Raw genomic sequence first — 20,512 nt, 5'->3', positions numbered from 1 at the left:
GAGTAAAACTGAATAATATAATAACTAATATTATTAAACTAATAACTAATATTTTACACACATTCAGAATGCTGATTGTTCTCAGTACAATCTGGTTCTTTATAATAGAAAATATAAAGCCACCTTTTAAGTGTTAGGATGAGGCCTGAGACACATTAACCCTGAACGAGTTAATAAGACATGAATCTGAGCAGAAACACTGTAGACGTGTGTGTGTGCTGGTCAAGAGTGTGTGACATGACATCCAGCTGTCAGTCAGCACTGGATCAACACACACACACACTCGCGCGCGCGCGCACGTTATTGATGTGCTCCAGCGGATCGCGCGCAGCTCTGAGGCAGGAAGTTTTCTGGCTGAATCCGGATCAGTTTTGAGCCCGTTCGGGACTGTTGCGCAAGAACCGAATCCCCGTGTGAACATGAGCCGGATCGTACCTGTTTTCCCCGGTAGAAGAGTCTCTGTTGCTCGGGCTTCACGTCGAAGATGTCGCGGATCTTCACGCGCAGGGACTCGATCTTCGTGAGGCGCGAAAGATCCTCCACCGTGCGCGTCTCTTTCCCGTCGATCGTCCGGATCTGAATCCACATCGCGATCGATCGACGAGCGTCGAAAACACACCGAGCGAGCGTCGAAAAGTGCGTGTGTTTTGGGGGGGGGGGGGGCGTCGGGGGCGTGTGTGTGTGTGCGCGCGAGCGAGCGCGCTCTCAGGGATCCATGCGCGCTCCTCTCTCTCTCTCTGCGGGGGAAACGCAAACGCGCGTCTCGCGAACGGGGGTCACGCCAAGTCTCGCGAGCTGATGGGAAGTCTCGCGAAATGTAAATAATATGGAAAAAAAGAACAGTGGTTTTAAAGAGACAGAGACGCTTCCTTTATAATGTTACACAGCGTGTTTGTGTGTGATGGAGAGTGTGCGTTTTCTTCATTTCAGCCAGAAACTGTACCTCATATTTTTATGGCATACATTATTAAAATCGTGATTATACTCAAGTTTTATATTTATCACTGACATACTGACATATATTTATATTTATCACTGACATATATTTATCGCGAACAGGAATTTGAAGATTATAGTTACTATTATGGGAAGCACAAACAAAAAAAGAGAGAGAGAGAGACCGTTTGTGATTGTGTGTGTGTGAGAGTGAGTGTGTGTGTGTGACGGAGTCAGTTTGTGATTGTGTGTGTGTGTGTGTGTGAGAGTGAGTGTGTGTGTATGAGAGTGTGTGTGAGTGAGAGAGAGAGAGAGTGAGACAGTGAGTGTATATGAGAGTGTGTGTGAGTGAGAGAGTGTGTGTGTATGTGACTGAGTCAGTTTGTGATTGTGTGTTTGAGTGTGAGTGTGTGTGAATGAATGAGTGTGTGAATGAATGAGTGTGTGTGTATGAGAGTGTGTCTGTGTGAGTGTGTATGAGAGTGTGTGTGTGTGTGTGTGACGGAGTCAGTTTGTGATTGTGTGTTTGAGTGTGAGTGTGTGTGAATGAATGAGTGTGTGTGTGTGTATGAGAGTGTGTCTGTGTGAGTGTGTATGAGAGTGTGTGTGTGACGGAGTCAGTTTGTGATTGTGTTTCAGTGTGAGTGAATGAGTGTGTGAGTGTGTGTGTGTGAGGAGTATGTGTGAGTGTGTTTTCATCTAAAACCATTTTTCAAATTGTTGTTGTTATTAATGCTCATATTTCATGAGCTCATATTAATAGACAGATTTCTACATTTGTCCTTCAGTTTATCATCGAGTCACAGGTTTAAGAGAAACTGCAAACATTAAGAGTGATTAAAAGAAATGGTGAACAGTCAAACCTACAGGTCACACACACACTCTGTCTCACACACTCTCTCTCTCTCTGTCACACACACACACACACACACTCTCTCTCTCGGTCTCTATCTCTCTCACACACTCTCTCACTCTCTATCTTACACACACGCTCTCTCACACTCACAGCATTGATCTCCTAGAGCTGCAGGATCAGGGGAAGGGTGTGTGTTGGTCTGTCTCCTGATATCTGATCATAAGGCCTGTGGCGACCCCTGCTGGACACACTTCACTGACGCTCAACATCAGTCAATCCGGTGTAAATCACAGCACTGTTGTTCACAGCCACTTCAAATGCCATTATATGTGTGATCATAATTGCATTAACACTATGACAAGCTTTAGTTATGCAATCTCAGACTGAACTGATGCGCGTCATCTGATAAAGCACACGACGCGGGTCTGTCTTTAAATAAGGGTTTTATTATCACAGAAGCAGTATATGTACCACTACAGAGGTGAAAGGTCAAACAACGTGAAAATAAACCATGGAGAGGGAATGCGAGTAACAGCACAGCCAACACAGACACAAGCATGAACACACTCCTCATATACAGAATAAAGAGAAGCCGGCGAGATACGAGAGCTTTGGATGATCGAGTCGGTTCTCCGTCAGGGGTTTGTACCAGTCGTGTCGTTGCGTTAACACACACACACACACACACCACATTCAAAGAGCTCGACGTTCACCGACGGTCGAAAAACTACAAAACGACATTCTGAGGTAAAAAACAAAACAATAAAACTATAAACCATAAACATCACAGAAGAGCAAGACTTCATAGGCATACTAAACAAGTGAATAATATCCAATCAAACTCAAAACGTACCCAAAAACCTATAAATGACCTTGTGTGTGTGTGTGTGTGTGTGTGTGTGTGTGTGTGTGTACATTCCAGAAAATGTATAAACAAAAAGCACAAGTTAAACTGAGGAGGGCAGAGATCAAACACGACATCATCATCATCATCACGAGAGCGATCACTCGTTCCCTCTGAAGCCTGCAAACGGTGTGTGTGTGTGTTTACAGGCTGCAGAGGGAGTGTGTGATGAAGAGCAGACGCTAGTCTTCATCCGAGGAGTCCCTGTCGAAGCTGTAGGCCATGAAGAGCACGTCGGGTCGCGCGGGGACTGAGGCCTGGCCCGGTTTCACCATCTCAAAGCCCAGGAAGCTGAACGTACGCACCAGTTTCACTGCGGACACACACACACACACACACAGGTCAGAACAGAACACACACAGGTCAGAAAACACACACACAGGTCAGAACAGAACACACACAGGTCAGAACAGAACACACACAGGTCAGAACAGAACACACACAGGTCAGAACAGAACACACACACACACACACACACACACACACAGGTCAGAACATCAGAACAGAACGAACACACACACAACAGTCGTCCCGGTTCTTATAAAAGCAGACAAACAAACAAACAAACACACACACACGTACCACGGTCGTCCCGGTTCTTATAAAAGCAGACAAACAAACAAACACACACACACACACACACACACACACGTACCACGGTCGTCCCGGTTCTTATAAAAGCAGACAAACAAACAAACACACACACACGTACCACGGTCGTCCCGGTTCTTATAAAAGCAGACGAACACACTGAGAACCTTCAGATGCTCTTCAGCGAACTCCAGCAGAGAGATGAAGCTGAAACACACACACACACACACACCATCAAACTACATCCGACACGCTCGGAATGACATATACTGTGAAAAAAATTATGTGGAAACATTTTTTGGGAAATTTTTTTGTTATACTGAGTTTATTTATTTATTTTTTTAATCCAATTTTTATTATTTCAATCCATTTTTTATTATTTTTTATAAACTATTTTATTTATTATTTTTATAATTTGCTATAAACAATTTCATTTATTTATAAATGTAATTTGTATTTACTTTCCCATTTATAAATGTATAATCTAATTTTGTTATTTATTGAATTTATACATCTTTTTATTATTTAAGTCATTTATTTAATCTAATTATTTCTTTCTTTTTTAAATATTTTGTTAATTTTTTATTTACACATCTTATTTTTATTTAAATAATTTTATATTCAATATTTTTATATTTGTTTGAATTATTTTTCCATAATTTATTTTAATCAAATTGTTATTTATTTAAATTCATTATTAGTTTTAAAACAAATTTCGTCCATTATTTTAATCCAATTTGCATCACTTTTATTTATTTATAACCAATTTTTTTATTATTTACTTATTTTTATTTGAATAATTACTTTATTCAATATATTTAATAATTTCAAATGTATTTAAATATACATTTAAAAAAAAATTATATAATTTATATTGATTAATAATCTAAATTCAATCATTTTATATTATTTTAAAATAATATTTTATTAATTTTTTTTATAATTTTAACAACATTTTGTTTTCAATATATTTAGAATGTGATAATTGCATTAATTTAAATCTACTTTTTATACGATTTGTTATTTGAATCTAGTAGTTTTCATCCTTCGCTCCTACACTTCCCCTCTGCCGCATCATCGAGCCGTTGCTATGGGGCTGAGTGCGGTTGCTAGGGTCACCTCTCCTTGCTGCCCTCAGGGAAAGCGTCGCAGGGAATCTCCACGAACAGGCCGTCTCCCTGAAGCACCGCCTCCCATTGGATGATCCGGGACACGGTGGGCCGGCTCTGGAAGTGAAGGATTCTGGGACGCCCGCTCACAGCCGGCTCTTCAGTCACAGTCAACTTCCTGTCCTGAGGACCAGAGAACAGGCGTGAGCTTCAGTAGCCATCGGCCTCCGCACCGGCTCTTCCGGCTTTATAACGGCAGGGAACGGTCACTTGGATTTGAAGCCCAATAAGTGCATCCCTCCATCATAATCATCCACTCGCCTCCAGGGTTAGGAGAAAAATATCCATGTTTAAAACTTAGCGACTAAAATAATGACAAGTCGACTTGTGCGAGAGTCCGAAGTTTTTGCACGCGTCGACCTCTTTTATGATGGAGGGATGCACTTTATTGGGCTTCAAAATCTCATCCTCCATTCACTGCCATCATAAAGCTGGGAAGAGCCGGATGTGTTTTACTATAACTCTGTTCGTCTGACGAGTGTCACACACACCCAGGAGGACTTGAGGGAGAGTAAACCATGGGCTAATGTTCATTTTTTGGGTGAATTAACCCTTTAAAGCAGTGGATCAGTGGTCATGTGACGTGGGGTCATGTGACGTGGGGTCATGTGACGTGGGGTCATGTGACGTGGGGTCATGTGACGTGGGGTCATGTGACGTGCGCTCTCACCGAGTACAGCTGCTGAGCTGCGGGTGTGTGATCCCGTGCCCCGTTCCCTCGCCCACCTGGGATCTTCAGAGGTGGGTGAGGGGCATCAGGAACACCACAGAGGCCCTGGACCAGTGGAACTACTACAGCACACGGACACACTGCGGAAACACACACACACACACATCAGATCTGCTACCCACACCTCGGTTACCCTCAAACTCAAGGACTTAAAGGGGTCATCGGACGCCCTTCTCCACAAGGTGCTGTGATTCTTTAGGGTGTTCATGTAATATACTTTGGTTAAACTCCCTTTACCTCCTCAAGAACAGCTCTGTTCACAGAGACCCAGCGCATGTCTCTTTAATCTATGCTAATACAGGAGATATGCTAATACGGGACAGTCCGTCAGCGGCCGTGGGCGGAGCATGAGCATTATGACATCACAGTGCTCAGAGGATCCAGACGGCCTGATTATTGAGAGTGTTTAGGCCAAAGGAGGAGTGTGTGTGTTTTCTTCACGGTCCACACACTGATACACACACACCATATAACAGTGCGTCCGGTGACCCCTCGAATGGGGGACACGCTTCCAGGTTACGCCGCGTCATCGTCACGGTGTTCATGTGTCAAACACAACTATGCAGAAAAGCTTCGGTTTTTTTGCATTTATTTTTGGCCACATGACAGAGATCTGATATTCTATTGGTCTTTTTCTGTTTTTGCATAAAACTGAAGAATATTCGGTCCATCTACACTGTATTCTGAAACGATATGACACGGACTTCACTAGAGTTAGGCCTTCGCTCCTCCAGTTGTGCTCTCCATCGCGGTCACGTGACGTGTGTTGATTTATTCTGTGATTGTCTTTCCATCGTAGTTTATATGCATGTCTTCTTAAAAAGGCACATATTTTTATAATTATGTGCATCTTTGCGTTTCTTTATGCGATATACCATTTATTAGCGGCATTAGCTGCCAGAACAAGTACTTACTATATTTCTATTTAGCTTTCATTTACTTCAGTAATTTTAGTGCTTTCTAACCAATTTTATTATTTCAGACACACTGTAAAAATGTATTTTCGAAGTTTTAACTTTTATATTTTCAGGTGTGCTCTAAAAACGTATGTGAACATTTTTCTAATAAAATAAATAATTGCATCGTTCTTCACTTTCCAAAATGTTCTGAAAATAAACAAAACCAATGAAATACACAAATTTCTATTATACACTCCAGTTTTATTGTTCATAGGTTTCTAAATCCTGCAAATACAATTAAAAAATGCTAATGTTGTAGTTTCTGGTCCACAGAATTATCTGAAATGTTCAGCTTAAATATTTCCAAAACATGCATAACTGGATAAATCCTATGCAGTATTTTATCGGATGAAACATTAATAATTGTCCATGCTTTATCCCACATAAAGGAGACACTGCTGCTCATCTCTAATAACCTGATCTTTTAAAACGTGACGTCACGTGCAGTCAAAGCACAGAAATATGGGTAATAAAGTCATAAAAGATCGATTATGCAACAGCGACGTCTGCTGCACAATAAATTATATTACTTCCGGTCATAAGCGAATGATTTCCCTCTCGCGTTATTGTGTCAAAATTGTTTATAAACGATAGTTTCATAACTGTTTTTATATGATGCATGCTTTTTTTTATACATCAGATTTAAATAAATAAAAATCAACGCGATCATACACATCACAGAAACTCATTTCGATGTACAATCCGGACAAATAAAATATAACCAACAAAAAAACACTCGTCGGCGCGATCAAAGGCCCGAGCCCGGTGACGTCATGACGTCGACGTGACGTGCGTGTAAAGAGCGAGGCCTTCGACGTCAAATCTCAAAACAAAAATACCTTACATCGAAACTGACACGATAAGTGCGTTCATAATTCACCGAGCTGTGAAAATACAAGCGTTTATCGCTTAATATGCGATATTACGACACCAGTCAGGCGTGTGACCGAGAATTTAAAGGGATACTTTTTATTTAGGCCACATTTCCTTAATTCAGATTTCAGTTTATCATCTTAACGTGACATGATGATGGGTTTCCAACACTTTTAAAACTTTACAGATGTACTTCAGTGTGTGTTAGATGACCAGAACGGTTTATAGCGTCACTAAAAAAAAACCATCTGCTAGCATTAGCATTAGCCCTTCAGGCCCCTGTGAGGAAATAATTCCCACTAAACCCCCATTAAACCGCACAATTAAGTCAACAGCCCCTTATTATAATGACTTTATATTGTCATATGGAGATTTTTAAGCAGTAAAATGTGAGTAAACGGGCTGTTAGCGGGGTAGAAGTCTCTCTCTCTCACCTGCCCATCATGTCATTAATACTGTTACTGAGCGCCTCCATGATGCTGATTTCACACTGTTTCTTTCCTTCTTTCTCACGGGCAAAGCAATGACTGTTTAGGATCCGCTGGAGGTTGGATTTTACCATCCGGCCTCGGGAGAGTTCACGCCGGCCTGTGTGCGCTCTTCTGCGGTCAGCGAGTAAGTGAAGACCCGGAGGAGGAGATGCGCATTAAAGCACGCGCAGCGCTACTATGGCGAAGGCTGTGCTCATGAATATTCATCATCTCGTCATCGCGGCCCTTACGCAACAGGCTTCGAGCGTCCGGTCACGTGGGTACTTAATATTCAACAGGGAGCGCTTTCAGCCAATCGGATGAGCGAACGTCTGCTGGCGTGATTAATATGCATGAGTCACGCCTTCGCTATAGTGCGCTCGGTCTCCTCGTTTGTTCAGAGAGTGGAAAATTACTGAGAGGAAGCAAATGCTGTTTTGCCTTCGAGTCTGTTGACTGAGGCGTGTGTGAGTTGTGAAGATGTTTTCACACCTTGTTTATGTGCATTTGAGAACATGACATGCTATTGTCTCTCATATATATACATATGAAAAGGTTTACAAAAAGTGTAGGCTACTGTTGATTAAAATGCTAAATTTGATAATACATCGTATGTGTAAATAATGAATAGTCTTGGACTTGGTGCTGGAAACCCAAAGCAGGACAATAGAGACACCAGAATAACAATATTCATGATTCTGAAGCTGGAAATACATTACTTTTAGACGAATATGCACTCTGTCACTGACTAGATATATTTAAAATAATGTAGGCCACTTTACACTGGTATCATAAGATATTTGGCATTAGCAGGACATATAAATATTTGAAAATTACTGAGAGGAAGCAAATGCTGTTTTGCTTTTGAGTCTGTGTGTGTGATGATGTTTTCACACCTTATTTATGTGCATGAGAACATGAATAGCATGTTATTGTGTGTGTATATGAAACTTTGTTTTTTCGACATGGAAGATGGTAAAGTTATTTTTTCCTGTTATTAAGTCATGTGCTATTGGCTTCTACAGCAGCGTACAGTAAATGCTCCACTTGAGTCAAATCCTCTGGTTTAGGGTTTAAAGGTCAAGAGGTGTAACTTGCCTGTATTGTATTTTCTACCATCACTACAGTCACTTAGCTCACAATCTCCACATCTGCACAACTGCACATCTGCACATCTCCACATCTGCACATGCAGACAGATGACGAGATGAGAGTTTTATTGCTGAACACTCTTATCTACGAGACTGTAGTAACTCACCACGCATTTACTGTTACTGTGTTTACTGAGGTCATAAAGCATTAAACCAGTCGCTCATGCCATCCATCCACTGACTCAAATGCTGCATACATTGGGTTGTTACATCGTAAGAAGAATGGCATCTACGCTAATGTTAGTCTGTCTCATCTTTATCCTGAGGTTACAGTAGTCATCAGATCAGATCAGATCGGTGTGATACAGCTTTTTGTCTCAGCTATACATCATTATTTATGTACTATTTTTATATATTTCAAATTTATTTTAGAATTATTTATTCATTCAGTGTGGGATTGTTTGTAAACTGTGATCATGACGTTGCACACTGCGCATGCTCAGTTTAGTAACAGGCTGCAGTGTCTGTAAGCGGCCACTGGGTGTCGCTGTTGTCCAATACACGGAGCTGTTCTCTCACAGAGATGCGATGATCAAACTAACATCAGAAACTGCACTAGACATGCTGTACATGTTCAGACATCAAACAGCACGAGCACTGCGAGAAAAGAGCAGACGTTATTGTTAATAGGTGATTTCATTCTATAATTGGTTTATGCCGCTTGCATAGACACGCTACTGTAGTTCCAGTAAATCTGACTTAAACTTCCCAAACAACAGACAGACATCATGATTAATGTCAGCACAGAAGTCTCATATCTGGCCTTTTGCTGAATAAACAACAATATATTTTGTTGTTCAGATACGGTGTGGAATTTTATACTGTTTTACTGTTGTGTATCTCTAGCCATATTTTAATCATGTTCATACTTTAACCTGAATACATTTAATTGTTTTCACAGATTTATCCTGATTCTAAGCAATTTGATTAAATGCACATTGAAGCCCATTTCCGCCACATGAGGAAAAAATCATGCTAAAATCAATCAGTCATAATTATGACATAAAATTATGACAGTAAAAATTATGACACAAGAACCGGAAATTATGACATACTAAGTGAAAAGGTCACATTTATAACCGAAAGTTTAAATTATTACTTAAAAAGTCAAAATTAGTGCATAAAAATAAAATTAAATTGTGACATAAAAAGTCAAAAGTATATAAAAAAGTCCAAATGTTTTATATAAAAAGTCAAAATTATTACTTAAAAAGTCAAAATTATGACATAAATTATGAATATTATGACAAAAAGTTGAAATTATGAGTAAACATTTATTACTTAAATAGAAATTGACATAAATTCAAAATTATTACTTAAAAAGTCGAAATTATTGCATAAAAATGTTAAATTATGACATAAAAAGTAGAAATTATGACATAAATTATGAATATTATGACAAAAAGTTGAAATTATGAGTAAACATCTATTACTTAAATTGAAATTGACATACAAAGTCAAAATTATTACTTAAAAAGTTGAAATTGAGAAAAAAAGTCCAAACCATGACATAAAAAGCCCCAAAGTCAAAATTATTACTAAAAAATAAAAACAAATCCTTAAATTGTTAAAAATTATGACTTAAAAAGTCAAAATTATGACATGCAAAGACGAAATTATTGCATACATTTTTTTTAATTATGACAAAAAAAGTTGAAATTATGAGTCGAAATTGACAAAAACTAAAAATGATGACAAAAAGATGAAATTATGATTTAAAAGTCATAATTTAAAATGTCATGTTTTTATGTCCTATGGCATGATTTTTTCTTGTATGTCAGGAATGTGCTTCATGCCGTGAGGCTCCAGACGAGTGTGTGTGAGAGAGAGAGAGAGAGAGAGAGAGAGAGAGAGAGAGTGTGTGTGTGTGTGTGTGTGTGAGAGAGAGAGTGTGAGAGTGAGTGAGTGAGAGTGTGTGTGTGTGTGTGTGTGTGTCTGTGTGTGAGAGTGAGTGAGTGTGTGTGTGTTTGTGTCACTGGGCAGATTTCAGGATTCTCCTCCTGCTGGTGAAACAGAGACTCTGAGGATCAAAGCTTCTCTTGGACTTTGAACATGATTTTATGTTATGAATATGAATCTCGTCATTCTTCTCCATGTACTTTGACCGGGTTTCAAATCCATCAAATCACACATTCAACTCAATGAATTTACATAATTTTCAACTCAAAATAACCAGGTTATTTACTAATTCACTGACAAAAAAGCAAATCAGTAATATGTGAAAATATTTGACACTTTATTGTATGATGCATTTGTCTTCGACAGTTTATTAATACAGGACGTTTATATCCAGAGACTCTTTCCCAGAAGACAGAAGAACGCGGCGTTTAGAGTCAATAAAATCAGAAATAAAAACAATATGAGGGTTATAAACATATAAACACACCGCGTGTGATTTAATCCAGCTGTTAAGACCCGCTTCACAAGATAAATATACAAATAAAATCGGTTTCATGTGAAATTCCAGACTCACAGTTTCATCCGTTCAGCTTGAAACGCTTACAATCGGACTGAAAATATAAACGACAAAAAGGCACTCGAAATAAACCAACAATTAACATGAAGAAGACATTTATTTTTGACGTGTCCAGCTGGAAATATTGCACAGGAACTAGCGTCTCTTCAAACAGGAAGTGGCGTCTCTTCAAACAGGAAGTGTAATCGAAGCCTCACGCGCCTCTGACCGGCAGGAAGACGAGATTGTACATTCTTTTTTTACGATGTTCTGGAATTTTACAGTCGTTTTTACGAGGACGCGTGTATAATCCCACTGAGAGCTTTGATTCCTGTTGTGTTTCTCCGTCTCAAACACAAACCCGTCAGACACAGGTCAAGGGTCACGTGTACCCAGAAACCCCTCAAAGCTGCAGAGAAACTTTAAAAGAACCAGAAAAAAAGCCAAACTCTTCCGCCAGCCGCTGAGTCAGAGAAGAAACTCTGTAACTGAGCAGAAATGAGTTTCTACATGAAGAAAACAAAGTCTTTAAGATTTCACTGACATTATTTTCATGGCAATTAAACATTTTAATAAAGAGTTAAACACACATCCTCATGTTGCATTTCTTTTTCATGCTGGTTTTAATAAATAAACAAATACCAAAAAATGATTACTGCGTCCAAACAAGATGATTGTCATTATTGAAGAGAATGTGATTATTTTGCATCACATTAATTTGGACTAATCATGCAAAGAAAATCTCTCTCTCACACACACACACTCACAGTCATACTCTCACACTCTCTCTCACTCTCATTATCATACTCGCTCTCACATTCACTCTCCTGCTCTCACTCTCCTACTCTCACTCTCTCATTATCATACTCTCTCTCTCACTCTCCTGCTCTCACTCTCCTACTCTCACTCTCTCATTATCATACTCTCTCTCTCTCACTCTCATACTCTCACTCACTCTCACTCTCTCATTATCATACTCTCTCTCTCTCACTCTCATACTCTCCTACTCTCACTCACTCTCACTCTCTCATTTTCATACTCTCTCTCTCACTCTCATACTCTCCTACTCTCACTCACTCTCACTCTCTCATTATCATACTCGCTCTCACATTCACTCTCCTGCTCTCACTCTCACATTATCATACTCTCTCTCTCACATTATCATACTCTCTCTCTCACTCTCCTACTCTCTCACTCTCATACTCTCCTACTCTCACTCACTCTCACTCTCTCATTTTCATACTCTCTCTCACACTCTCCTACTCTCACTCTCTCTCATTATCATACTCTCTCTCTCTCTCTCATACTCTCCTACTCTCACTCACTCTCACTCTCTCATTTTCATACTCTCCTACTCTCACTCTCATACTCTCACTCTCATACTCACTCTCATTATCATACTCTCACTCTCTCTCTCATTATCATACTCTCACTCTCATTATCATACTCTCACTCTCATTATCATACTCTCATACTCTCACTCTCATTATCATACTCTCATACTCTCACTCTCTCTCTCATTATCATACTCTCACTCTCTCACTCTCATTATCATACTCTCATTTTCATACTCTCCTACTCTCACTCTCATTATCATACTCTCATACTCTCACTCTCACACTCTCATTCTCATACTCTCTCTCTCTCATACTCTCTCTCTCTCATACTCTCTCACTCTCATACTCTCTCACTCTCATACTCTCTCACTCTCATACTCATACTCTCTCACTCTCATACTCTCTCACTCTCATACTCTCTCACTCTCATACTCTCTCACTCTCATACTCTCTCACTCTCATACTCTCTCACTCTCATACTCATACTCTCTCTCTCTCATACTCTCTCACTCTCATACTCATACTCTCACTCTCTCTCTCATACTCATACTCTCACTCTCTCATACTCTCACTCTCTCTCTCATACTCATACTCTCACTCTCTCATACTCTCACTCTCTCTCATACTCTCTCACTCTCTCTCTCATACTCATACTCTCACTCTCTCATACTCTCACACTCACTCTCATACTCTCACTCTCTCATTATCATACTCTCCTACTCTCACACTCACTCTCATACTCACTCTCTCATTATCATACTCTCTCTCACACACTCATACGCTCCTACTCTCACTCTCTCACACTCATACTCTCACTCACTCTCACTCTCTCATGCTGTCTCACACTCTCAACACATACTCTCACTCTCACACACATACACTCTCACACTCATATACTCTCTCTCTCACACACACACACACACACACACACACACTAATACATACACACACTCTTACACACATATACATACACATATATTTTACATTTGCTTTTTAATTTTCATGAAAAAAATGTCTCAATACAAAATCTTTGTCTTCTTTTCTGTAGAACATCATTTGTCATCCCTCCATCTGTACATGAACCACATCAGAGAAGGTCAAATGAAAGAGTGGAATGTTAAAGCAAAAGCGTTCAGTCGGCGATCTGTCCAGTGAATAACACAGTGTTTTACACACACACATCAGATCTCATGCACACGGAGCGGACCGACGTGTGTGTTAGCATGTGTGTTAGCGGGATGGTCTTCAGTGTGTGAAGGGCAGGTTGTACAGCAGCTCCGCGCTCTGACACAGCGCTTTAGGGTTAGCGGTGGAGAAGTACTGACAGCACAGCCAGTCCTCCAGCTCCGCGTTCCTCTCCGGCTCCAGCGAGCGCTCCGCGAACTTCATCATTAGCAGCGCTCGCTTCACGTCCAGCCAGTTCATTAGCCCGTCGTGCTGCGGCGGCGCGACTCTCCCGCGGACCCACGGCTGCTCCAGTAGCTCCCGCCGCGGCCCCCACAGCAGCGCCTGCAGGATCCGCTTAGCGTCCTGGATGTGTATGCGGCGTCCGGGGTCCGGCTCCAGTAGCAGGTGCGCTAGCCGCTGCAAACCGGACGAGTATAGCGACACGCTCGGGATCGCCGGCAAATCCTCGCAGCTGTATTGCTTAGCCGCCGCCGTCGCCTCGAACGGATTCCGCCGATGCAAGAGCTCATAGATTAAAATCCCAGTTTGAAATTCATCGAATTTCCGATATTGTGCAGCAGAAACGATTTCCGGCGCTAGTCGCGCGTGATCTCGCTTAAAACGCGGATCCGCGCTAATCGTGACCTCATCTGCGTTCCGTCGTTTTGATTTGCGGAAGTTGCTGATGAGGAGGCGTGGGAGGCTCTGCTGTTGCGGGTCGGCGCGGCGGTGTGTAACTAGCAGAAGGTTCTCCATGCAGACGTCGCGGTGCGTGACGCCGTGCGCTTTGAGATGCTCCAGCGCGGTGCACAGCTGTAGTAGCAAGAAACACACGCGGCGCTCGTACACCTCCGGCTGCGCGCGGTGGAACGACTCCCACTCCCGCACGAAATCCGCCACGGTTTGGTGAGGAACCTCGCGCGTGATCACCACCACACGCTCCTGCTCGGATGGCCCCGCCGCGCGCTCATCGCTAGGTAGCATGCTACGCGGGACGCAAGCTAGGAAGTGACCGCAGTCCTGCTGAAGGCTGAAGTGAGGCGGGACGCTCTGCTGCACCGACAGACCGTACAGATGAGCCTGTCTGCTGTCCGCCGACTCGCCTTTACAGATCTGCAAACACAGAGAGGAGACGTTATCATCGTCAGATATCACGAAGATTAAATCGTAAAATGCTAAAAGAGTAACACAGTTCTGCTCACGAGGCTGCGTTTATTTGATCAAATATATGGGAGGAAATGTACACCATATCAATGTGCTAAATCATGCTAGCATGGTAAAATGTGCTGAATAATGCTAGCAACACGCTAGCAACATACTAAATCATAGTAGAAACATGTTAAAATGTATTAGTAATGTCAAAAAAAGTCTAAATTATGCTAAAAACGTGCTTAAACATGCTAGCAATGTGATAAATCATGCCAACTTGTTAAAATGTTTAAGCAATGTGCTGAATCATGTTAGCATCACGCTAGATGCACTAAATCATGCAAGAAACATGCTAAAACTTGCTGAAACATGCTAGAAACATGTTATAATGTGTTAGTAATGTGCTAAACCATGCTAGAAACATGCTAGCAATGTGCTAAATCATGCTATGCTAGAAACATGTTAAAATTTGCTGAATCATGTTAACACGCTAGCAACATTCTAAAAGCGTCGATCTGCTCACAGAGGCTGTGTTTATTTGATCAAAAATATGGGAGGAAAAAATATATTTCAATGCTTTTGTGTTCCTCAAGAAACTTTAGCGTAATTATGTTGGCTTGACAAAGCCAATATACCGATCTACTATTTAAGCTTATTCTTCTTCTGATGCCAAATTTCTGGAATTATTTTCGTTAACCGGATGATCAAAACTACGGAAAATCCCATGGACAATCCCAAGTCATTGAGGGGGTCAAATCTTTCAGACATGAGTATTGTGAGGGATTTTTTAATGAATAAAATAGTAAACTGTATATCAAACTAATCATAACTCTAACATCTAATCTTACTTCTCTTTTACTACTCTTCAACACTTGAACAAAATTTACTCTGAAGATTGTGTCGAAACCAGTGGAGAAGTCTGAGATGCTGGCTAGACGGTATCAAAAATATACTGTCTAGAACAGTCTCATGACATATTGAGTAATCAGATGAACTTCTAACCCTTTTCTATTTTTTCTAATGATTTGAGATCTAAGTTTCCTACCTAGTAACAGAAGGGTTTGCATATGAAGAACCAATCAAATTGTAGGGAAATTATGTAATGTTTCATGTAGAATAGCTACGCTTAGGCGTCAACCCGCGCGTTTAGAGGCAACTCAACGGAGAGTATAATATTCTCAGGTGTCAAGGACACTCGGTTCAACCTAAGTCATGTGCGTAGGGGAAAGATCTACCACAGTATTTACAGGGCTGCCAACTTTTGAGTTTAGCTTGGAGTGAGATTTTTTTTTTAGGGGGTTAGAGGGTTAAATAGAATTTTATGAAGTTTAGTGACAACATGTTACAATGTTTACATTGTACAATGACTGGTAGGATACAGTTTTTATTATTGCTTGACAAAAATTTCAAGATTTCAATTCCATTCTTGTGATTTGATTCCGATTTTGATTCAATATTGACTATTTTGGATACATGTTTATTTTAAATTTTATTTAAAAAAATAATCTCACCTAATGCTGTAAACATAGAGGGCCCAATCTGCTGGTATTATTAAAGGTTAAAATAAATGTAATTAAATATAATGCAGTTTTTGTTATAATAACAATTATTTAATGACATAAGTAAAAATATAATAAATATGTAATATAGTGCTCAGCAAAATCTCCTCTCTAGCTATTTTTTCTATTCAATTAACATGCTATGGTCATTAAATGGCTTTCCTGAGGTAAATGTAACGTTATGTGACATAATTGTTCTCCTGCTGTTATACTGGCCTCTTTCCGTGGTTGAAAAACATTGATTGGTCGATATTATGTATACTTTCGGTAAGTTGTACTGCATCTTTAAATAAAAAAGTAACAGATGATCGGTTCACGTGCACTTGAACTGAGGCGCTCTGCGATCTGTCACGTCACATTTACAAGCGTCAAACGTATTTTTGTCTGAATTTCGTAATAAAATTGACGAAATCTAAGAGCTGAGAATTTGTTTAATATTAAAAGTAGGTACCTCTTTGCTCCGCAATTTTTCTGTGCGTGAGAGCGTGTGAAAAGTGTCAATTGCGTGAGTCTCGCGCTCAATGCGTGAGAGTTGGCAGCCCTGTATTTAACCTACATCCATCATATCTATGTGCTAAATCATGCTAGCATGTTAAAATGTGTTAGACATGTGCTGAATCATGCTAGCAACACGCTAGCAACATACTAAATCATGTTAAAAACATGCCAAAACATGTTAAATCATTCTAGAAACGTTAAATCAAGCTAGAAACAGACTAACAACCTGTTAAATCATTGCTACCAACATGTTAAAACCTGCCAGCAATGTTAAATCATGCTAGAAACATGCTAACTCATGCTTGCAAAATGCTAAACACGCGAGCAATGTTAAATCATGTTAGAAACATGATAGCACCATGCTAAAACATGTTAGCAATGTGTTAAATCATGCATGCGACTTGCTAAATCATGTTAGCAATATGATAATGCTAAATCATGCTAGGAAATGTTAATAATGTGTTGAATTATGCTAACGATGTGCTAGAACATGTTAATAACATTTTATTGACTTATTTCAGTAAAATCTTTTTCAAAGGCTTTGTCAAGCCAACATTAAAGTTTGTCATCAAACTTCACTCATCTAGTTGCTAAGCTAAACCTCTGCTCTCAGCTAAAGATCTGGAAACGGTCATATTCATATCATCCCGACTGGACTATTGCAATGTGGTAATATTTTTTTGTACAGCAGCACAAATGTGCTTTATAAGAAAATACTGTCTGACGTCAGGACTCTCTCACCTTCACGGCGTACATGTTGCGCGTGTCTGACGCGCAGGAGGCTGAATAGTACACGGCGTCTCCAGACAGGCAGCTAGGCTTGTTGCAGGTCAGTTTGAAGAGGGACCAGTTGCTCTCGTCGAATCTCAGCGTGTTCCTCTGGTTGCTGGTGAAATGCTCCTCGCACTTCAGTGCCAGTCGCCGCAGGGACTCCGCGTACAGGCCGCCTAGCTTGGAGTAGATGCCCTCGCGGCTGTCCATGTTGCTGAGCAGCGCGTGTAGCGTGGAGCCGGCGGCCGGTAGCGTGTTGAGCTGCGGGGACGAGCTGGAGGAGAACAGCGCGCGCGGGTCCACGGGACTAGCCGGAGGCGCGGCTGACGGGCGGCTAACGTTGGTTTCGGAGCCGCTGAAGGGGAGGCGCGGGCGGCTACGGACTAGCGGTTTGACGCCAGACTCGCTAGGAGCCGATGTGGTGCGGTTTACTAGCTTCTTCTGTGGCAGCGGAGGCGGAGTCAGCTGATGACCGAGACTGTTGCTAGGAAACGCGTCGGGCTGCGGCGACGCAGGGGCGGAGCCAAACGGGCTGCTGGGAAATGGGGAGGGGCAGGAGCGGAGGGTGGAGTCTAGGTCACATGATCAGAAAAGAAGAGAGAGACAGACAGAAAAATTAAATATACTTTTGATACAGAATATACCATTTTAAATCTCAAATTTTATACACACACATGTATATATAATATAACAAATTCATTAGATGTAAAATATAATTTAAAATACTATTAAAATAATATATATTACATTCGAAATATTGAATTATGTAAAAATATATATAATTTAAAAAAATAATCACACTCCCGCACACTCATACACACTCTCACATTCGCTCGCACTCACTCACAGATAGTGAAATAGCTGCACATAATGTCTGTCTGTGTGTGTGTGTGTGTGTGTGTGTGTGTGTGTGTGTGTGTGTGGTTACTGTTTAACAGGGAAACGCCTCGAGATCTTAAACTGATTAAAAAAGCTCTGTGACCCATGAGACCAGAGACAGACACATCACTGAATCACTGAATCACACATGAATAATTCAGAGATTTACCAGCATGTGTCCTGATCTCAGCTCTCAATTATTAAATATATTATATATACTTTTTAAAATTCTATTTCAGATAGACAGACAGAGAACATCTCAGCGTCTCTCTCTCTCTCTCTCTGGTTTGAGTGAAGCCACTTCACTCACACACACTCATTCTGGAGGTCTCTCTCTCTCTCTCTCTCTCTCTCTCTCTCTCTCTCTCTCTCTCTCTCTCTCTCTCTCTCTGGTTTGAGTGAAGCCACTTCACTCACACACACTCATTCTGGAGGTCTCTCTCTCTCTCTCTCTCTCTCTCTCTCTCTCTCTCTCTCTCTCTCTCTCTCTCTCTCTCTCTCTCTCTCTCTCTCTCTCTCTCTCTCTCTCTCTCTCTCGTTTGAGTGAAGCCACTTCACTCACACACACTCATTCTGGAGGTCGAGCGACTCTCTCTCTGTGGAGTGAGTGACGTCCCCTGGAGAGAGAGACACTAATGAAGGCCTGCAGAGGAAGATTAGTGGGGAAAGACGCCTGTGATAAACACAAACCCTGATTTCCCCTCTTCATCCCTTCATTATCTCTGCGCCCCAGTGCATTGTGGGAACACGTTCAGATCTGCAGCGATAGGATCAGTAGGAAGGACCGGAGCTGCATTTCCCTTTTCATCTCGGCTGACTTTCAGTAAAGGAAGTTTCATTCACGACAGCAGATTCTGCTTTTACACTTCAGTTCTGCTCCGAGCAGCAAAAGATGTGAAGTTGAGAACTTCTACAATAAATATTCGTTCTTGTACGTGAGCATTTACACTCACAGCTCGGATGTGAAAACCTGTCAAAGTAAAATCTGAAGTTGGATGTTGAGATTTGCACTCGCAGACAATAGTCCCAAACCTGTGCTCTGAATCTGAAGCTGCAGACGAGCACACACACACACACACGTGTAAAGTGCCATTCACAGAAATACAAGACAGACACAAACATAATATATATTTGCACTTATTCTTACATTCACATTCGCAGTACAACCTCAGTTACGACACTTGCAACACCTCAAATCTGTCAAAGATTCAGATTCAGATTCAGAGCACAGGTTTGACTATTGTCTGCGAGTGCAAATCTCAACATCCAACTTCAGATTGTTAATTGACAGCATCTCGAGTTCTGCTACTCTTACACCTTCATGCGAACGGCCTGCTGTCTACATAGATAAAAAAGTTTGTAGACTTTGTAAACTTTAAGTTGGCTTTAAAAAGCCTATCCAGAAAATTTGAAGCAGTTTTAAAAGCTTGAAGCTTGAAGTTTTAGTTCAGTAGTTTTAAAACTTGGGGTGGTTGCTAAGTTGTTGCTATGCGGTTGCTGGGGTATTCTGGGTGGTTGCTAGGGTGTTGCTAAACGGTCACTATGGTATTCGGGTAGCTGGCTAGGGTGTTGTTAGGGTACTTGAGGTGCTTGCTAGGGGGATGCTATGCGGTTGCTGGGGTATTCTGGGTGGTTGCTAGGATGTTGCTATGTGGTTGCTATGCAGTTGCTAGGGTACTTGAGGTGGTTGCTAGGGTGATGCGTTCTCACAGGTTTCGCGTTTAAAGTCTGTGTAGTTTCCTGTTAAAACGGTGTCGTGTTAGCGGCCCCTAAGTTAATAACTAATGATCGTTGCGACGGAAGTGAATCAATCAAATTAACTTTAGCTGGAAAATAACTTTATTCAAGAACTGCTATAAAGCCAAAACAATCTCTGTTACTTTAAACTATCCTTGTATCTCTGTAAAGCCGCTTTGGAACAATCTACATTGTTAAAAGCACTATATAAATGAAGATGACTTGACTGATGCTATGCGGTTGTTAGGGTATTCTGGGTGGTTGCTAGGGTGTTGCTATGTGGTTTCTAGGGTACTTGAGGTGGTTGCTAGGGTGATGCTA

The 20,512-nt window shown here is 41.0% G+C and overlaps 3 protein-coding genes across 5 annotated transcripts in view; all 3 read right to left on the bottom strand.

Moving 5' to 3' along the window:
• uhrf2 (ubiquitin like with PHD and ring finger domains 2) overlaps positions 1–758 on the bottom strand; it is a 50,099-nt gene extending 49,341 nt beyond the window's left edge. Inside the window, exon 1 of the mRNA XM_084136781.1 lies at positions 436–758. Coding sequence (XP_083992907.1) covers positions 436–588 — 153 coding nt within the window. The 5' untranslated portion in view covers positions 589–758. The remainder of the gene's footprint in view (positions 1–435) is intronic.
• Positions 759–2,218: 1,460 nt separating this feature from the next.
• oaz1b (ornithine decarboxylase antizyme 1b) lies at positions 2,219–7,657 on the bottom strand. Its single transcript, XM_084136782.1, is given in 6 exon segments — positions 2,219–3,009; positions 3,409–3,494; positions 4,407–4,579; positions 5,127–5,213; positions 5,215–5,266; positions 7,453–7,657. Coding segments are annotated over 6 exon segments (657 nt in total). The 5' UTR covers positions 7,581–7,657; the 3' UTR covers positions 2,219–2,878.
• A 3,197-nt stretch (positions 7,658–10,854) lies between these two features.
• The window catches only part of prag1 (PEAK1 related, kinase-activating pseudokinase 1), a 37,098-nt gene continuing 27,440 nt past the window's right edge, over positions 10,855–20,512 (bottom strand). For all 3 annotated transcript variants that reach the window (XM_084136780.1, XM_084136779.1, XM_084136778.1), the window contains 2 exons: positions 17,546–18,147; positions 10,855–14,711 (listed from right to left, as the gene is read on the bottom strand). In XM_084136780.1, coding sequence (XP_083992906.1) covers positions 13,677–14,711; positions 17,546–18,147 — 1,637 coding nt within the window. In that variant the 3' untranslated portion in view covers positions 10,855–13,676. The remainder of the gene's footprint in view (positions 14,712–17,545; positions 18,148–20,512) is intronic.

Source organism: Abramis brama (genome assembly GCF_963993115.1).
Source record: "Abramis brama genome assembly, chromosome: 15".
Lineage (NCBI taxonomy): Eukaryota > Metazoa > Chordata > Actinopteri > Cypriniformes > Leuciscidae > Abramis > Abramis brama.
The sequence above is the reverse complement of the archived record's forward strand: the minus strand, read 5'-3'. Positions and strand labels throughout refer to the sequence as shown.